We start from the raw sequence: 20472 nt of genomic DNA, 5'->3' as shown, positions 1-20472 counted from the left end.
AAGTTTTTTTTTAGTTCCTTATTTGGAGCACCACCCCATTGGCACTCATCTGTCCGTGCCTATTTGAATGAAAACTATCCGAGGCAATGGATCGACCGCCAAGCAGCTCGAGACAGAGCACTTCATCATTGGCCTCCAAGAAGCCCCCTGCGATTTTTTTCTATGGGGGTACCTCAAAGATAAGGTGTATCGACCGCCTCTACCAGCTAACATTGATGAGCTCAAACAAGAAATAACAGCAGCTATACAAACTGTTACGCCCTATATGCTACTGAGGGTGTGCAACGAGTTCGAGTATCGTATTGATATCACTCGAGTGTCTGGAGGGGGTCACATTGAACATTTGTGAACTTGTTTTCTAGTGGGGAAGAACTTAATTTAATACTCTTTATTTTGATCTAAAACCCAAGTTTCTATTATGTTTCCTTGATTAAATACAGATTTTCAAAATTGTGGTATTCTTTTTGAATCACGGTGTATATTTCTACATTGTTTAAAAGCGATCTGGAAACGTTGTAGAAAAGGATAGCGCTATCTGCTTTCTCAAAATTCTGATAGACAAAAAGGATAGCAACATCAATGCTGATCAAATAATTTTTAAAGCAACTTTCAATGTGAAGTACTGAGAGGATAAGTTATTTCATATGATTGAAGAGTCTTGAGAAATTTTCAAAAACCCACTTTATTTTAATAAAAAATATTATTTCACAGGAGCATGCTTTTGTGTGTACTCACACATCATCAGCTGTAAGTTACTGACAACACTCGAAGTCTCTTCAATTATGGAAATGTTCCACAACATCAATATTGTCTTTACAAACTTATTTCATGTGAATGATTTGACTGCTTTTCTCATGAAATATCGCTGAAATATCCTCTTTGATATAGACTAATGAAAGTTATTGTCAGAATTTTTAAAGTTGACCTCCATCAACATTTTTCGATAATTCGATTTTTCCACTGAAACTGCATGCATGTTTACCTACTAATAAATTGTCAGTAGAACTCCCTAATTCACGAAAAGCTGTCAACTTTTCTGTACAATGTTCATAATGTACAAAAGAAATTAGCATTGCAAGAAGGTGATTAGCACAAATTATAACAAGTCAGTGTAGAAAAGAGCAGAAAATTGCAGTTCAATGCTCAGTTAGCCTATTCTCCTAGCGAAATCAGTTGTTTTAGTGAGGTCCACGTTGTAATGGCAGTATTTGATTAACATTGGTGTTGCTATACTTGTCTACTAGGATCTGAGAAAGCAGATATAGCGCTATCCTTATCTACCTCTACAACGTTTCCAATCGCTTTTAAACAATTTAGAAATGTAATAATAAGTAATTAATTAATGATAAATATAATTATAATACTTCACCTAGTCGAAAGTATTAGATTTCAACAGTCAAAGAGGTCGAAAAGAACAATAAGAAAATAATCTTCTTCTTCTTCCTTTCCACTCTTCTTCATCTTGTCATGTCTTCCTCTTCTTTCTACTTCTCATTCTCCTGTCATCGTCGTCTTCTTCTTCTCCTTTTTCTTCTTCTTCTTCTTCTTCTTCTTCTTCTTCTCGCTTCTTCTTCTTCTTGCTTCTCTAGTCTAAAAGTATTTCATTCCACAATCGAAGAAGGTGGATGTATTTCAATAATTGGCCCAGCACCTGGTGCTATCTAGTGGCTGAATCCGAAAACAATCACTTGGAAGTGTCGACCAATCAGGAGCGAGTGAGGGGAGTCTGGGAGCGTGTCATAATATGACACTTGCTTGTGATTGGCTCGTCATTCCAATGTTTGAATGGGTGATAACGTGATGCACACATAAAGATCCAGTAAACTTGGATCTATGGATTTCTCACTCGATCCATCCTTGATCCTTGAAACACAGCTCCGGCGCAAAAAATCCATTTTAATTTTCGACAGAGCAGATAGCGCTATCCCTTTCTCGCTCCACAACGTTGCCAGATCGTTTTTCAACAATGTATACATATAATTGATTATAAAATATTCAATCTCAACTATGAAAATTCATTATTTAATTGTTGAAAATGTATTTTTTGAATTAAATATTATTGCGACCATTTCGAACAAGAATGAACAGTTAATGCTGGTTGCACAAAAGATGGTCAAATTTTAATCGTGATCAATTTAATTGCAGGAGAACCAATCAGATAAGCCGTCTCCTCAATAAAGCCTTCTCTGATTGGTTCTCGTGAAATTAATCACGGTTAAAGTTTAACCGGGTTGTGTGCAACCGGGCCTTAATCTTACATCAGATATACCTCTAATGTTGTTTGTGTTTTGTTTCAATTAGTGAAGAATTGAAAAGTTGCACATAACCTTTATTTGGACAATTTATTTTATGAAATTGGGATGAAAATAAGTTTTGGATTGTAGTCTGTTTCTTTGTCCTTAAGTTGATTGTACATGATGAATAAATAAATACCGATATCATCTGTATAAAGAAGGCAGTGGCAAGGCAGGGAATCGGCAGCGCTGTTTTCCTATCTTTCTCCACTGCCACTATAATAACGTGGACCTCACCATAGATGATTGGCTTTCTTACTCTGTGATTAATATTTTCCATTTTCACTAATATTCTTTAGCGAAAAATCCTAAATCTTGCCTCTCAGTGGATTAATTGAGAGTTTGACATCAATAGAAAATTATAATTAGCTCATTATCAATCACTGAGAATATTTTTTCAATGAATGAACTCAATATTGCAAACAATAATTCATCATATTGTGACATTCTTAATCCATATAATGCCATTGTTATTCGGCTTTGACACAATTACAGGTTTCTTTCATTTTTGGTACGGTACTTGAATTAAATATTCGCAATATCTCAATATAGTTTTCAGTTTCAATGATTAACCAAATTATTTCATCACTGAGTGAGTTGAAGGTGAAACTACTGCAAAACAAGAGTATTGATATTTGCAATTTCTTATCAACGGTGTTGGTCTAATATCACCTATGAATTCTATAGTGAGGATCACATAATAGTGGCAGTATTTGATTAACATTTGTGTTGCTATCCTTGTCTGTCATCAAACAAAGCAGATAGATCCTCTTTTAGCTCCATCTCTTTTAACTCCATAATGCTGTCAGATCGTTTTTTAACAATGTAGAAATATAATTAATCATCAAAATAACGAATCTCAATAATCATATGAAATTCAATGTTTAAAAAATTGTCCATTGAAAAATGTATTTTCATGACGAATAAAATATGATTGATTATTTTAAGAAGAATAAACAGTTGATATCACATTAGATAAACGGGAATCATTTTAAACGATAATGAACAGTTAATAATCATCACATCAATAAACCTGTATCAGCTATCCTCTATAGAAGGCAGTGGCAAGGCAGAGAATCGACAACGCTGTTCTCCTATCTTCATACACTGTCATTGTAACGTACCTACTGTAGCCTACTACACTGTAGACCTCACTGTAGACCAATGGTCGCCAAACTTATGAGCCTGTGAGCTAGAATAGCATTTATAAATCTTCTAGTGAGCTAACAAGAAATATTAGACTGAAGAAAGTACGGTACGCAAAATAAAATTTTCACACTTTTATTGCCTATAATAGTTATTTGTGCAACTAGTGCGCAAAGTGACAGTTTGCTGCACCGAAAGAAACGTTTACGCCCGAGCCGTAGGCGAGGGCGGAATGGTTTCTTGAGTGCAGCAGAGGAACTTTGCGCACGTATTTCACATTAAGTTTTTCCTACAGTTACCATTGAATATGAAAAGTGGGTAATTATGGGTAAAATTGCCTGAAATCCATCAAATAACTTAGTAGTGTTTGAATGGCGAGGCGGCTGTGTGGTGTGTGCTGTGGTGGCACTGTGCTGTTGCTGTCATCGTTATAATATATAATAGTAATAATTAGCGCGTTGTGCTTGGTTGCACCTCTGCTCACTATAGCGCCACAGCAGTCACTGTTACCAACTTCATTTTGATTTTGCTGCACTGTTGCTCCATATAACCTACTAAGTATTTTGCGTTGCCATGTTGCAAATCTGGAGTGCAGAAAATTTTTCCCGCACTAGAGCGGAAAAGTGATTCTTTGCGTTCTGTAATCAGGGCAGCAATGGCCACTTTTCAACGTAACTGTAGGAAAAGATACATTTCTAGTGTTGAAATCTACTTATCTCATAGCAAAAAGTATAACAAAAGTTGAAATGTATATTTCAATGAGAGCAGTGGAACTCTTTTTGATCATCAAGTATTTTCTTGATGTTTGTAGTTTACGTTGTAGTCATTCTGATGCAGTTGTCTAAATGTTCATCAGTCAGTCTGTTCCTATATCGATTTTTTAAGAATTTCATACTTGAAAAAGATGCTTCACACACAAGTAGGTAGAGCTAAACATAGCTTTCAACCTCAATGCAACTTTATAAATCAATCAATTCATTCATTTCACGAACAAACATAATACAAAATAACAAAGAAAGATTAAAAATGTGAAATAAAAGTGGACATCCCTAGGCATAAGCCCGATTGGGGTATACTACTCCTAATACAACTAAAAATACTCAGACGAGTAAGGCCGCTCCGCTCTAGAAATAAGCTATAACTTAAAAAAAAATACATTTTTTCTGCTATGGTAGCCCATCACATGAAAAGAAGGATGAAGTAATTACATTATGATAAATAAAAGGTATACATAGATAAAACCAAAAATAGAAAATTTACAATGCAAAATGCAACTTGAATAATATTTGAATATTTTTCTTTGGGGACTTGAGGCCAAATATTGGTTGCCAACCCAAGCATTTCTCTGAGCTACCAAAAACTACCCCACGAGCTACCGGTAGCTCGCGATCGACTGTTTGGCGACCACTGCTGTAGACTATTCTAAAATTGGACGAATATGAATGTCTCCTCTAATTAAGACATCAACTTTTGGGTCTAATTTATCTAGAGTATCTAAGATTTTTGGCAGATTCTTCTACATTTTCGGTCATTAAGTCATATTATTGTAATGATGATGATGATATTGTATGTATCATATTATAATAAATAGTAATATTTACTAACCGTGGATCCAAAACATTCTCCGAGTTGGGATAGGACAATTCCGTTGAGTGGAATTCCAATCAAAGAATAGCATATCACCAGCAGTCTGCCCTCCATTGATGTGGGTGACAAGTTGCCGTATCCTAGACAATAGTGAAAATACATACAACATAGATATCGAAATAGGAATAGTAGGCTAGGCGCACACTAGTTAGTCCAGACAAGACAAGACATGATCAGACACGTTTAGTCACAATACTTCACATAGTTGCTTATGACGCAACTCACACTGATTAGTCATTGCAATTAGACATGTCTTCATAAGCAACTATGAGCTTATGAAGACATGTCTAATTGCAATGACTAATGAGTGTGAGTTGCGTCATAAGCAACTATGTGAAGTATTGTGACTGAACGTGTCTGATCATGTCTTGTCTTGACTAACTGATGTGCGCCTAGCCTTAGAAACACATTCAGCATGAATATCGAAATAGAAATAGTAAAAAACATATTCAGCTTGAATCTCGAAATAATAGTTCTTCTAAAGGAAATGAGATTGAAATTTTTTAAACAAGTAAAAAGTGAATTCGTATATGGCTTTTGTTGGTGGGGAGTCCCTTTCGGGAAGGTCATACCGCCTGAATATATAATTTAAGCCGTCAATGGGCCTTACGACTGTCATACTTCAGCCGGGACCGACATTTTAACGTGCCCATCCGATAACACGGGAGTGATCTGGTTAAAAGACTTTTGGTTGTGAGAGGGTTTGAACCCGGGATCTCTATGCTGCTACGCAAGCACTCTATCCACTACACCGCGGATCACTCCGTGAAATACTTACTTTTAAACAAGTAGTAATTCTTCAATAAATCAATTAATGCAGAGAAGGAGACAGGAAATCAATTCAGCTGCTCACAATGAGTGGATTGTGGAAATTTGAATGAAAAATCTTGAAAAGCTATTTGAATTACTATCTCTGCTACTGGGTCTGCCCACACTTCTCCTCCCAACCGGGTTTACGACATGTGATACGGGTTGAGATATCAATTCGCGGTTTTCGCCATTCTTTTTCTCTTGGAACTGCATCGAAATCATGAATCATGAATTTGGATTCATATGAGGGACAAAGATGTTGAAGCGACAGAGTTTCATTTCAAATAGGATCCCCAATTAGACTGTACTGTTAATATTAATAAATTATTCTAGTAAATAAATATAATATTTAGCTGTTTCCATAATTTTCACCAACTCTGTATAATTGAAAGTTGCGGGTTTCAAAGGGATTACAATAAAACAGTTATACAACGCAGGGAGTCACTAGTTATAATAAGTTGATTAATGAGATTGAAAATAGGCCTGGAATAACAATCCTCGTTAAATGAAAATGAAAATGAAAATGAACTTTGTTCTGCCTTTGAGTAATACAACATTTAAATACAATAATAGTTTCAGAATTATACTAGCAGCAATTTTTCATAGACGCTGCCAGTTTACATTCATTCTATATATAAATTTCATAATATAGAGGTAAGAGTTGCTAAATAAAATGAATAACAATTATTATCTGCGGCCATTGTGATACAATGATAATAATTTTATAAGAAAAATACTGTTTACAAAGAACGAAACTTAGAGTCAAAATTTAGAGTTTAAAATTTCATGTCGAATAACAAAACTAAAAAATTCAGAAACATAGAAACAGTTCAAAACACAATTCAGAAAAATTATGAAGCACTAATATATTCATGAAGAGATTACAATGGGGTTAAAACTACAATCTGACATGTTAAGATAAAACTTGAAGTAAACAGTCTAAATCATGTTGAAACAACCAAGGTTTTATAATTTTCGTCAAATTTGTAAGGGAGGTTTTCCTCCTGCCATCATTAGGTATAATGTTATACAGTTTCGGACCTAGATAAACAAATGATTTCGCAAAAAACTGAAGTTTATTCTAGGTAGTCGTCAGATGGAATCCTTTCTTCGTCTTTCAGAAAAGCAGGGTCTAAAAAACCCATCATTACCACTACGCGAAAAGAAAATTCTTAATACAAGAATCATTATCAAGATTATTATTTTAAAATAATATATATCAGCGACTGTTCAAATATAATATAGTATGAATTTCTTATCTATATATATAAAAGCGAAATGGCACTCACTCACTCACTCACTCACTCACTCACTCACTCACTCACTCACTCACTCGCATAACTAAAAATCTACCGGACCAAAATGTTCTTATTTGGTAGGTATGTTCAGTTGGCCCTTTAGAGGCGCACTAAGAAATCTTTTGGCAATATTTCAACTCTAAGGGTTGTTTTTAAGGGTTTAAAGTTCGTCTTTTAGCATGTATATTCTTCTTCTCCCAATCTCTTAATTAGAATTGAAATTTCCTTATCATATGTTACTATAGAACTATAACCTCTTCGAAACAGTTGTTAACTGGCAACTAAATTAATAATTTTGTCAGGTTGGCATTAAGTTGAGTTGATTTTGTTAGGTTGGCACCAAGTTGAAGATTTAAATGCATTTATCGCGGAAAAATTGATTGGGCACTGCTACTTCAATCCTGGGAATATTATATTACTAGCCGTCAGGCTCGCTTCGCTCGCCATATCTGTTTAGCCAGACGTTTAGTCTGGACCCCCGACTGGATTGTCCTAATATAATATGATAAAAATGAAAAAATGCAGGCGAGCGAAGCGAGCCTGCTGATCTCATTTTTGGACGATCCAGTCGGGGGTCCAGGGGGCGGAGCCCCCTGGCTAGACGGTTATGGCGAGCGAAGCGAGCCTGACGGCTAGCCAATAATAGACCAAATATTAGAGATTTGAAATAATATACTACAAAATATAATAAAGGTTGAACTTAGTCAGGTAATGTTTCAAAATTTCAATCAAAATCTTCTTAAAATGTATGAAATCAGGGCTACTTATTTTCATTTATATAATAGAATTATAGTACCCTTTGAGAATAATAAAATAATAGATAAAGAATATAAATTATAACAACTAGTTTCAGTGTTTACACCATTTTCAGGTTATAAAATGTTTGAGTAGCTTACCGATGGTACTTAGCGTAGTCAACGCAAAGAAGAATGAGTTGTAAAAAGTCCATCGGATCGGCTTCTCATCCTCACAAGTGTCGTCCGAATCGTCGCCACATGTCGCGTCAGTCGCGTTGCGGTCGCCGACTGCGGTTGCTGTCGCGTTGCTGTCGCGTTGCTTAGTGGAGAACGGCTTGCCGCAGTACTCGGTCAGTCGCAACAGGATCTGTTCCTGTTCCTGGGGCGCGTCGGCCGCGTAGTTCATTCTCAACAGATCTGAGAAAATTCATGAAACAATGAATTTCAATTTGAAAAATTATAAAACAATATAATTGATTCATATTTTTTTATTGATTCATACAACAAGTGAATCATAAAAAATGATAGGGAGAGAAAAAAATAAGGTACCTTTGTGCTATTCCTCTCCCGAATTTAGATAAGGTTACACATAGTACCTATAATATATAGTAAAATAATGTCAAGGTGGTCTCAAATTTCAATTGATTTTACTAATTAATATCAAGGTGGCCTCAAAATGATTAAGCTTGATTATGAAGATGAATTTCAATTTGTAACAAAATGCTTTTGCAAAAGACCGGAACAAGAAATCTTGACTATAATTATAGCCTACCGTGGAAGTGAGAAGAAGAAGAAGAAGAAGAAGAGAGGAGGAGAAAAAGAAAAAGACAGGAGAAGAGGAAGAAGGATACAGGAGTAGGAGGAGGAGAAGATGGAGGAGAAGGAGAAGAAGGAGAGGGAGGAGATGAAGAAGAAGAGGAGGGACGAGAATGAGAAGAAGGAGAAGAGAAGAAGAAGAAGAAGAAGAGAAGGAGAAAAAGAAGAAGCAAAAGAAGAAGAAAAAAAATACAATAATGCTAGAAACATGCAATATGCAAAAAATGCAACTCACTTTCGAATATTTTGCTATCTAAAAATCTTGCAATTAATACATGATCTTCAAAATAATTTTGGCTCTCTTTGGTAAAACAGATAATTGAAAATTCCAATATTGTTGCTGAATGTAGCTCAATCAGCCTACATGAATGATAACAAAATTATAACTAGTTCAATCAAGGAAGCATGCATTTAGTCATTTCATCAGCAAACTAAATGAACTCAACGTAACTGTTTGCAAATTTCAATCTGCACTTTCACCAAAATTGCAATTGAGGATTCATCTACTTGGTTGAAAGTTCTTGTTCCGACGATTGGCCCTACAGAGAGTTTAACGCAGATATTCTACCACAGAGGACGAGATACTCCTTCTCTGTACCTGCTATTCAGCAGGTTAAATTCAGATTTCAGTTTTATGTTAAGAAAATCTCGTTACGGTGTACGAGTAATAATATTATATACCACACTGCAAGTAATTAATAATAATAATATACATGCATACCTTGTTCAAATCAGACTTGTATGTATAAAATTGTTATCTACCGAGAGAAATATTTATGAAAGCTACTCAAACCTCGGAATTATTTCAGGGTCCAACTCGAATACTGCATAGTGGACCAACAAGATTTATCATTGGACCTTTTCTCCGTTTATTTCAAACTGGATATATTTTAATATAGGTGACTAGGTGGATATTGTAGTCTATTATTTATTGAGAATTGGAGTTGGCAACAGTCTGATTCATATAACTCAGAGTACAGCATGAACTTCTAGAGTATATGGAATGAAACGACAATATCTTGTTCTTATTTTTCTTCTTCTTCTTCTTCTTCTTCTTCTTCTTCTTCTCTTCTTCTTCTTCTTGAAAGGCTACGATCAGAGAAGTCTATGAATGAAATCAAAAGCCTATCAGAATAGGATCAACCTATAAATGAAATCAAAAGCCTATCAGAATAGGATCAGCCTATATAAACAGTGGCCCATATAATAGCCAACCCTGAATCAATATCATGAAAGATCCAATAACAAATTCCGACTGAATTATCACATCATTATGATGTTTTTTGTCTCATCACGAAACATCTTCATCGTAAGAGATTGACTGACAGCAAATTGGAATTTATTCGAACTGGATAGAAGTTTTATTCGCCACATTAAATTTTAAACATTACATTTGATTCGAGGATTTAATTAAATATATAAAAGATCCAGCACAATTCGATTCAATTATCAAATCAATAGGCTTCATGTCTCATCTCGAGACATCTTCATCGTACGAGATTGATTGACAGCAAGCTATAGTGAGGTCCACGTTATAATGGCAGTGTTTGATTAGCAATGGTATTGCTATCCTTGTCTATCATTCAACAAAGCGGATAGCGTTATCTCTTTCTCGCTTTGCTCTGTCGCCAGATCGTGTAGAATTAATAAATAATTAACAAAATATTTCATCTTAGTTATGTAAATTCGTTATGAAATTATTGAAAAATTAGTTTCTTGCTAAATAAAATATAATTGATTATATTAAACGAGAATGAACAGTAGATAATTACATCAATAAACCTGTATCTGCTAGCGTCTATAGAAGGCATTGACAAGACAGAGGTTCGGCAACGTTTTTTTCCTATCTTTCTCCACTGCCATCATAACGTGGACCTCACTATATAATTTATTCGAAGTTGATGTAAACTTTATTTACCACATTAAATTTTAAACATCACATTTTATTTGAGGATTTAATTGAAACTCCTTTCACTACAGTCTTGCAAGGTTGTTGGCCTAATTGCCAGACAATCAAGACTCCAATAGTTTCACTAATTCTACATGTTGGAAGCCTACCCTCATCCTTCAACACTAAACTATAAATAGTTATTTGTATATCTAGAGTGAAAAGTACGACTTTTTCTCCCTGAGGGAAAAAGTTTGAAGCCCGAGGCGAAGCCGAGGGCAACAATTTTCCTGAGGGAGAAAAAGTATTTTTCGCTCGTGATGTACACACATTTTTCCTCCATCTACATTTTTTTATAGAAACTGCAAATTAAATCATTCTAATAACTTACGTATTGGTGACAACGTTTCCTAACAACATAACCTAAATCTAAAACCTAAAAACCGGTCGTCTGATATGCACTGCTGATTGCGCTATCTATCGGCCAAGTGTAACAATTATATCAGCTGAGCTACCAAAAATGGCTGACTCCAAATCACGCGGTTCAGATTTGAATTGCAGAATGCAGATCAAAATATTTGTTGGCTGGTATTTTGAATAGAATAAAATATTTTAAAAATTGTATAAATTTTTATCGTCCACTAATATTAAGAATATAATATCATACAAACATATATTTCATGAGTTGATAAAATTTCTGGTTGTGGTATTGAATTCAGTTGACTCAATGACAGACACCTCTATTACGCTTTCTCATCTGAGCTTAGACCTTCTAACCTATTACCATGTAAGTTTTTAAAATAGAGATGTATCCCATGTTATTTAAATGGAGTCACTTTTACTCCCTAGGGAGTTTTTCTGTTTTTTACTACCTAGAGCGAAAAAGTGACACTTTAGTATTATGTTTCAGGGAGTAAAGTAAGTACTTTAGACAGTAGGTGGAGGAAAAAAATAGACTCCATTATTATGTTGTCACATACTTCCACATTTTTATTGTCTCCATCTATGGACATTCTAGACTGGGATAAGACTGAACAGTGTCAGCATTATTTCAATGGGAGCGTTATTGGTCTCACCTATATGTAATACTGACAGTTCTAAGTGGATCTTTCTATATTGAGGTCCACGTTATAATGGCAGTGAAGAAAGATAGTAGAACAGCGTAGCCGATTCTCTTCCCTGCCACTGCATTCTATAGAGGATAGCTGATACTGTAGTGAGGTCCACGTTATAATGACAGTGGAGAAACATACGAGAACAACGTTGCCGAACCTCTGTCTTGTCAATGCCTTCTATAGACGGTAGCATATACAGGTTTATTGATGTGATATTAACTGTTCATTCTCGTTTAAAATAATCAATTATGTTTTATGAAGGAAGAAATTATATTTTTCAATAGTTTCATAATTAATTTTCATAATTGAGATAAAATATTTTGTTAATTAATTACCAATTCTACATTGTTGAAAGACGATCTGGCAACAGAGTAAAGCGAGAAGGAGATAGCGCTATCCGCTTTGTTGAATGATAGACAAGGATAGCAATACCATTGCTGATCAAACACTGCCATTATAACGTGGACCTCACTATAGTATATCTGATATAATATCAAGTGTTAATTCTAGTTTAAAATATTCAACTACATTTCATTCCTAATATATAAATATTAATAATTTATATTAAATTGTATGAAAATATATTTTTCTCAATGATCAAATAATGAATTTCCCCGATTGATGTTGAATATTTTGATGATTGATTATATTTCTACATTGTCCAAAATGATCTGGTAACGTTTCAGAGCTAGAAAAGGATAGCGCTATCTGCTTTGACGAATGATAGACAAGGATAGCAACAACATTGTTGATCAAATAATGAATTTCCCGGATTGATGTTGAATATTTTGATGATTGATATATTTCTACATTGTCCAAAATGATCTCGTAACGTTTGAGAGCTAGAAAAGGATAGCGCTATCTGCTTTGACGAATGATAGACAAGGATAGCAACAACATTGTTAATCAAATAATGAATTTCCCCGATTGATGTTGAATATTTTGATGATTGATTATATTTCTACATTGTCCAAAATGATCTGGTAACGTTTCAGAGCTAGAAAAGGATAGCGCTATCTGCTTTGACGAATGATAGACAAGGATAGCAACAACATTGTTGATCAAATAATGAATTTCCCCGATTGATGTTGAATATCTTGATGAATGATTATATTTCTATATTGTTCAAAACGATATGGCAACGTTTCAGAGCAAGATAAGGATAGCACTATCTGCTTTAACGAATGATAGACAAGGATAGCAGCACTAAATACTGCCATTATAACGTGGACCTCACAATATCATGTTCTCACAAACTTCTACAATGTTTTTGTAACCATCTATGGACTTTATGTAGTGTAATTAGTCTGTACAGTGTCAGCATTGTTTAAATGGGAGGTGTAGGCCCTATTTATGTGGAATGCTGACTGTTTAAAGTGGATTTCACTAGCGGTTGACATCCATTTTGAGGCCTCGGAAAGGACATTCCTCAACCATTTTTAATGAGACTTTTAATTTTATCAGTATTTTTTCTGTGGCAATTCAGGATCATCCACATGAAACTCATCAAGTATTCCGAACGGGTAACCACCTATAATACAACGTAGGCCGTGATATCCATCCACTCTAAACTGTCAGCATTGGTTCAATGGAAAGCATTGATGTTGTTTATGAGAAATGCTGACAGTTCAACGTGAATCGAGGCATGTATCCTGAGGAGGACAAAGTTGTAATTTCAGATCGAAAGGCAAGACAGGTTTCATTTGTGATATGTTTTCTCAGATCCTCTTCACATACAAAACGTTTATTATTCTGCAGGAAAGCAATATTAAACTGTTTGTTTTGTTTTCCGACGATATGTAGGTCTCTTTTGAGTCTAGCAGTTGTACAATTCTTCAGAAGGCTATACAGAAAAGAAAAATTTTCATTCATCAAACATGTACAGTACAGATACATATGAATAGCGTCAGTTTGAAATTGCTAGGCTACTATAGTGCGGTCCACGTTATAATGGCAGTGGATAAAGATAAAAGAATAGCGTTGCCGATTCTCTGCATTAATTAATTCTATTTCTACACTGTCAAAGACATACTTGACATCGTTGTGGACCTGGAAAAGGATAGTACCACCGGCTTTGTCGAATGATAGACAAGGATAGCAAAACCAAAGTTGATCAAATACTGTCATTATAACGTGGACCTTACTATAGACTACTACTAGGCTACTCTAGGCTAATAGAGTACGAGAGATGAATTGATTTGAAATTCAGAAGGAAATCCAGTATTTTCAGTACATCAGAGTATCATCAGTTCAATATTCAATAGGCTATTAGGAAGAAAACATATCAGGTAATTTTTCAGGCGTTTAGCGACGAGTCGGCAGGGCAGGAATCTCTCCGATTGGGTAGGCGTTCGAGAAACAGCTGATAATCAGCCAATCGGAGAGCTGCATTGCCGATCCGTCTCTAAAAAGCCCCCGCCTTAAATGGTCTCATCCTTAGAATATTAATCTGTATCAAACTTGTATGTGTGTGTACAAAATATGAAAGATAAATCTGATTAAAAAATGTAGATAATTGACAAATTTTCTATGTTTTATCTCTCAATGATCTGCAATGAAATATGATCATTAGATCTTCAAAATATGAAGTATGGATCGGATGAACAAACAAAGTCGTATTTAGCTGGATTCTCACATATCAGTATCAGTGTAAGTCTCTGGTACAGTGAAGATATTATTCACATGTGTTCTAATGGGACCTTTCTCACTGAGCCCGGTCGAGCGGGTGTGATTAGTCCGATAATCTCAGTACTCAAGGGAATAATATTTTTACAAATATCACGGCTTTAAAAATATCACACATCTTATCATGTTTCCAATACCATTTATAGAATGAAATATCGGGGACCGAGCTTCGCTCTGGAGTACAAAAGCATAAAAAATTTATTACGAAAGAAGAAATTATAACATTCATAGTTCATACAGAAATGTTCTATCTAATCACAGTAAATTAAGATTAATTTCCAGAGAAATGCAAAAATTTCCCTCACAAAGGCACGGTTGCACAAAAGCCGGTTAAATTCTAATCCTGTTTAATTTCACGTGAACAAAATCAGAGAAGACCATTTCAAAAAGATGGATCCATTGGAATTAATCAGGATTTAAAATAACCCGGCTTTTTTGCAACCGGCACTAAGTACCTGATTGAATGATTACTAAAGTTCAACAGCTGAGTCATAATTTTGACACAGTCCCACACACATGAACTCGCTCACTCACTTCCATCATCAACAGACGACGAAATAATTATTATCAGCTGTTTTTCCAAGGATGAATAATAATTATCCTTTTAATGTCCTTCAGCGAGTTTTCCCTGGGATGAGACCTAGTGCAATCAAATTTTTATATTATAAACCTACTATGTTCTGAATTTCGTGAGAATCGTTAGAGCCGTTTTCGAGATCCGGTGAAATACAAACATAATTATATACACATCTAAAAATCCAAACATTTAAACATAAAAACAGAAATTGCTCGTTTAATAGTATAGGATTAGATTTATCATCGGGCCGGCGAGAGCGATCGCGGGCCCAGAGCTGGACCTAATCCGGGCCCCTAGGTATGCATGAAGGCGTTTTGTTGTGTGGGGTACCGGGGGTCTAGGGATACTCCCCAGTCCCTGAGAACAATGTTGAATTACAGATAAAATAACTCATTTTGGTGTAATCTAGACCTGTTTTACTTATTATTATAAATTATCTTTTCAGGCTGTTTCATATTTAAGTAAACCACAATTTAGGCACTCATTGAAGAAATACAAAATGGTTCTAATTGAAACCTTTTAAAAAAAATTATACAATAGAAAATTTAATTAAAGCATCACAGATACTGTATGTAAATGTTGAATTAATTGAATAGACAATGGTATTTAAAAAATAAAAATACAACATGTTTTGATTGAAGAAATTGATTTTATCAATCCTATACATAATTATTATGTATAATTCACGTAGAGAAATTATGATTATACATAATTGATTTTTTCCATTTACAAAGTGCCGTGCTACCAATTTTTCCTAATAGGTTGGATAACGTTTCAGAGCTAGAAAAGGATAGCGCTATCTGCTTTGACGAATGATAGACAAGGATAGCAACAACATTGTTGATCAAATAATGAATTTCCCCGATTGATGTTGAATATTTTGATGATTGATTATATTTCTACATTGTCCAAAATGATCTGGTAACGTTTCAGAGCTAGTAAAGGATAGCGCTATCTGCTTTGACGTATGATAGACAAGGATAGCAACAACATTGTTGATCAAATAATGAATTTCCCCGATTGATGTTGAATATTTTGATGATTGATTATATTCTACATTGTCCAAAATGATCTGGTAACGTTTCAGAGCTAGTAAAGGATAGCGCTATCTGCTTTGACGTATGATAGACAAGGATAGCAACAACATTGTTGATCAAATAATGAATTTCCCCGATTGATGTTGAATATCTTGATGAATGATTATATTTCTATATTGTTCAAAACGATATGGCAACGTTTCAGAGCAAGATAAGGATAGCACTATCTGCTTTAACGAATGATAGACAAGGATAGCAGCACTAAATACTGCCATTATAACGTGGACCTCACAATATCATGTTTTCACAAACTTCTACAATGTTTTTGTATCCATCTATGGACTTTATGTAGTGTAATTAGTCTGTACAGTGTCAGCATTGTTTAGATGGGAGGTGTAGGCCCTATTTATGTGGAATGCTGACTTTTTAAAGTGAATTTCACTAGCGGTTGACATCCATTTTGAGGCCTCGGAAAGGACATTCCTCAACCATTTTTAATGAGACTTTTAATTTTATCAGTATTTTTTCTGTGGCAATTCAGGATCATCCACATGAAACTCATCAAGTATTCCGAACGGGTAACCACCTATAATACAACGTAGGCTGTGATTTCCATCCACTCTAAACTGTCAGCATTGGTTCAATGGAAAGCATTGATGTTGTTTATGAGAAATGCTGACAGTTCAAACGTGAATCGAGGCATGTATCGTGAGGAGGACAAAGTTGTAATTTCAGATCGAAAGGCAAGACAGGTTTCATTTGTGATATGTTTTCTCAGATCCTCTTCACATACAAAACGTTTATTATTCTGCAGGAAAGCAATATTAAACTGTTTGTTTTGTTACAATATGTAGGTCTCTGAGTCTATAGTGAGGTCCACGTTATAATGGCAGTGTCTGATTAGTTTTGCTATCCTTGTCTTTTATTAAACAAAGCGGAATCTCGCTTTCTCGCTTCGCTCTGTTATCAGATCGTCTTTTAACAATTTAGAATTAATAATTAATTAACAAAATATTCCATCTTAATTATGAAAATTCATTAGGAAATTATTGAAAAATATAATTTCTTGTTCAATAAAATATAATTGATTATTTCAAACGATAATGAATAGCATAAATATTACATCAATAAACCTGTATCTGCTACCGTCTGTAGAAGGCACTGACGAGACAGAGATTCGACAACGTTGTTCTGCTATCTTTCTTCACTCCCATTAAAACGTGGACCTCACCATAGTAATTGTTCAAATCGTTAGAAGACTTAGGCTAGGCACACACCAGTTAGTCAAGACAAAACAAGACATGATCAGACACAATACTTCACATAGTTTGCTTATGACGCAACACACACTGATTACTCATTGCAATTAGACATGTCTTCATAAGCAACTATGTGAAGTATTGTGTCTGATCTGACATGTCTTTATGAAGACATGTCTAATTTTCAATGACTAATCAGTGTTACTTGCGTCATAAGCAACTATGTGAAGTATTGTGACTAAACGAGTCTTGTCTTGTCTTGACTAACTGGTGTGTGCCTAGCCTTAGAAGGCTACTAGAGTACCAGAGATGAATTGATTCAATATTCTGATGGAAATATAGTATTCTCAGTACTATACTACATCAGAGTATCATCATTATAAATAAAAATAAAAATGGAAATCTAAATACCCAATGGTTGGTCACAGCATGTTTCGGATATATATATGATGCCATTATCAAGTGATTTTCTAATCATGCATAATGACATCATATACTGCCGAAACATGTTGTGACTGAACAATTTTTAAAACAGTACTTAGATTTCTATTCTAATTTTATTTATATTCAAGAATAGCCCTAAGGTAAAAAAGACAATATCATCAGTATATATTCAATATTCAATAGGCTCTTAGGGCGAGACTATCTATATTGGGGGTTTATTCAGGCGTTTTGCGATGAGTCGGCAGGGCAGGAATCTCTCCGATTGGGTAGGCGTTCGAGAAACAGCTGATAATCAGCCAATCGGAGAGCTGCATTGCCGATCCGTCTCTAAAAAGCCCCCGCCTTAAATGGTCTCATCCTTAGAATATTAATCTGTATCAAACTTGTATGTGTGTGTACAAAATATGAAAGATAAATCTGATTAAAAAATGTAGATAATTGACAAATTTTCTATGTTTTATCTCTCAATGATCTGCAATGAAATATGATCATTAGATCTTCAAAATATGAAGTATGGATCGGATGAACAAACAAAGTCGTATTTAGCTGGATTCTCACATATCAGTATCAGTGTAAGTCTCTGGTACAGTGAAGATATTATTCACATGTGTTCTAATGGGACCTTTCTCACTGAGCCCGGTCGAGCGGGTGTGATTAGTCCTATAATCTCAGTACTCAAGGGAATAATATTTTTACAAATATCACGGCTTTAAAAATATCACACATCTTATTATGTTTCCAATACCATTTATAGAATGAAATATCGGGGACCGAGCTTCGCTCTGGAGTACAAAAGCATAAAAAATTTATTACGAAAGAAGAAATTATAATAACATTCATAGTTCATACAGAAATGTTCTATCTAATCACAGTAAATTGAGATTAATTCCCAGAGAAATGCAAAAATTTCCCTCACAAAGGCACGGTTGCACAAAAGCCGGTTAAATTCTAATCCTGATTAATTTCACGTGAACCAAATCAGAGAAGACCATTTCAAAAAGATGGATCTATATGAATTAATCAGGATTGAAAATAACCCGGCTTTTTTGCAACCGGCACTAAGTACCTGATTGAATGATTACTAAAGTTCAACAGCTGAGTCATAATTTTGACACAGTCCCACACACATGAACTCGCTCACTCACTTCCATCATCAACAGACGACGAAATAATTATTATCAGCTGTTTTTCCAAGGATGAATAATAATTATCCTTTTAATGTCCTTCAGCGAGTTTTCCCTGGGATGAGACCTAGTGCAATCAAATTTTTATATTATAAACCTACTATGTTCTGAATTTCGTGAGAATCGTTAGAGCCGTTTTCGAGATCCGGTGAAATACAAACATATATACACATCTAAAAATCCAAACATTTAAACATAAAAACAGAAATTGCTCGTTTAATAGTATAGGATTAGACGTATCATTATTTGGTAAAGGAAAATTGACTTTGAACTGTCAGAATCCCAGGCATGTTAAACAGTTACCTACCATGTAATATTATTTTGTACTTTGTTCTGTACTGGATACTAACGCAAGTGGAAATCTAGCTTTAGAGATCCTACTACTAGAAGTTCAACTCTATGCTTAGATTTTGCCGATTTCATTACTATTTTTACACTATAATCATAGTTTGGAAGTTATATGACATGGCTGATGGATGTAGTCTTGTAGATACAGTAGTATATTTCTTGTAGCGTTATTGCCTTATAATAAATGTTGTGTTTTATAGTGTCTCATAGCTTGTAGGCGTTATTGTATCTGGTAGAAATGAATAATTATTGCTTTCTTAAATCTTCGAATTAGGATTGTCAACTTAGTAAAAATTCGAATGTGTCTTGTAGTGTCTCATAGCTTGTAGCGTTACTGTAGCTAGTGTAAAATAGTAGATTTTTTAAATCTTTGAATTAGGATTGTCAACTTATTATAAATTTGAAAATAGTACTTAAATAGCTAGTCCTATTAAATGAGGACTAGACTTTGACTCGTCCTATGATTTTGTAATTTTCAGTTGCGACTCAAAGTTGCATTTTAATTTAATGACTATTTTCTGCTAAGATGAGTTGAATAACACTTGCCCCATCTTCAAACATAATCCTATATTTTATGGGATAGAGAAAGAACTCGTAAAACGCTGAGTCGATTGCCGAATACAATATAACCCAGTTTAATCATTTTTGACACAATTTCAGTGGTTGTGGAGAATCAAAATTGTTTTACTGATAATAATAATACTGAAACGTAGGCTATAATAGTATATTTGAAAAGTAGTACAGTATACATTTATTTATTCATTCAGAATTACACAACTTACAGAAAATTACCACAATTCATATAACATATACATATACATATTGAATCAAAACTTTGAAACGGAATTCAATTATTGTGGTTAAAAATGATTTACAATCAACCATATTCTGCATCAAAGCTGCAAAGTGTTTGAAAATCTAATTAAAGTTCTGAACCTGGCCTTTATCAAGTTTGGTTTTATGGCTGACTTTGTATCCCATACGAACTTCTCTTCTATTCTATTCAACATTTATTCCCCTGTATTCCATTCCCCGTTTTCCTATCGCTATAATTTTGAAGCTTATTTCATTTTCGTCTATTCCATACACGTTTACTACCTGCTTTTACGAGGTTGAACTTATTGAAGGAAGCCTTCTCCCGTTGTAATGCAAATGCTGGGGATGTTTCGTAAGATGCTGATAAATCT

At 34.6% G+C, this 20472-nt stretch overlaps 1 protein-coding gene across 1 annotated transcript in view; it reads right to left on the bottom strand.

Annotated features, from left to right (window-relative positions):
• Positions 1-20472, bottom strand: part of LOC111049331 (open rectifier potassium channel protein 1) — a 50433-nt gene that overhangs the window by 18134 nt on the left and 11827 nt on the right. The window contains 2 exon segments of the mRNA XM_022335373.2: positions 5046-5167; positions 8092-8349. Of these exon segments, the coding sequence (XP_022191065.2) occupies positions 5046-5167; positions 8092-8349 (380 nt within the window).

This window comes from Nilaparvata lugens, chromosome 11, assembly GCF_014356525.2.
Source record: "Nilaparvata lugens isolate BPH chromosome 11, ASM1435652v1, whole genome shotgun sequence".
NCBI lineage: Eukaryota > Metazoa > Arthropoda > Insecta > Hemiptera > Delphacidae > Nilaparvata > Nilaparvata lugens.
The sequence above is the reverse complement of the archived record's forward strand: the minus strand, read 5'-3'. Positions and strand labels throughout refer to the sequence as shown.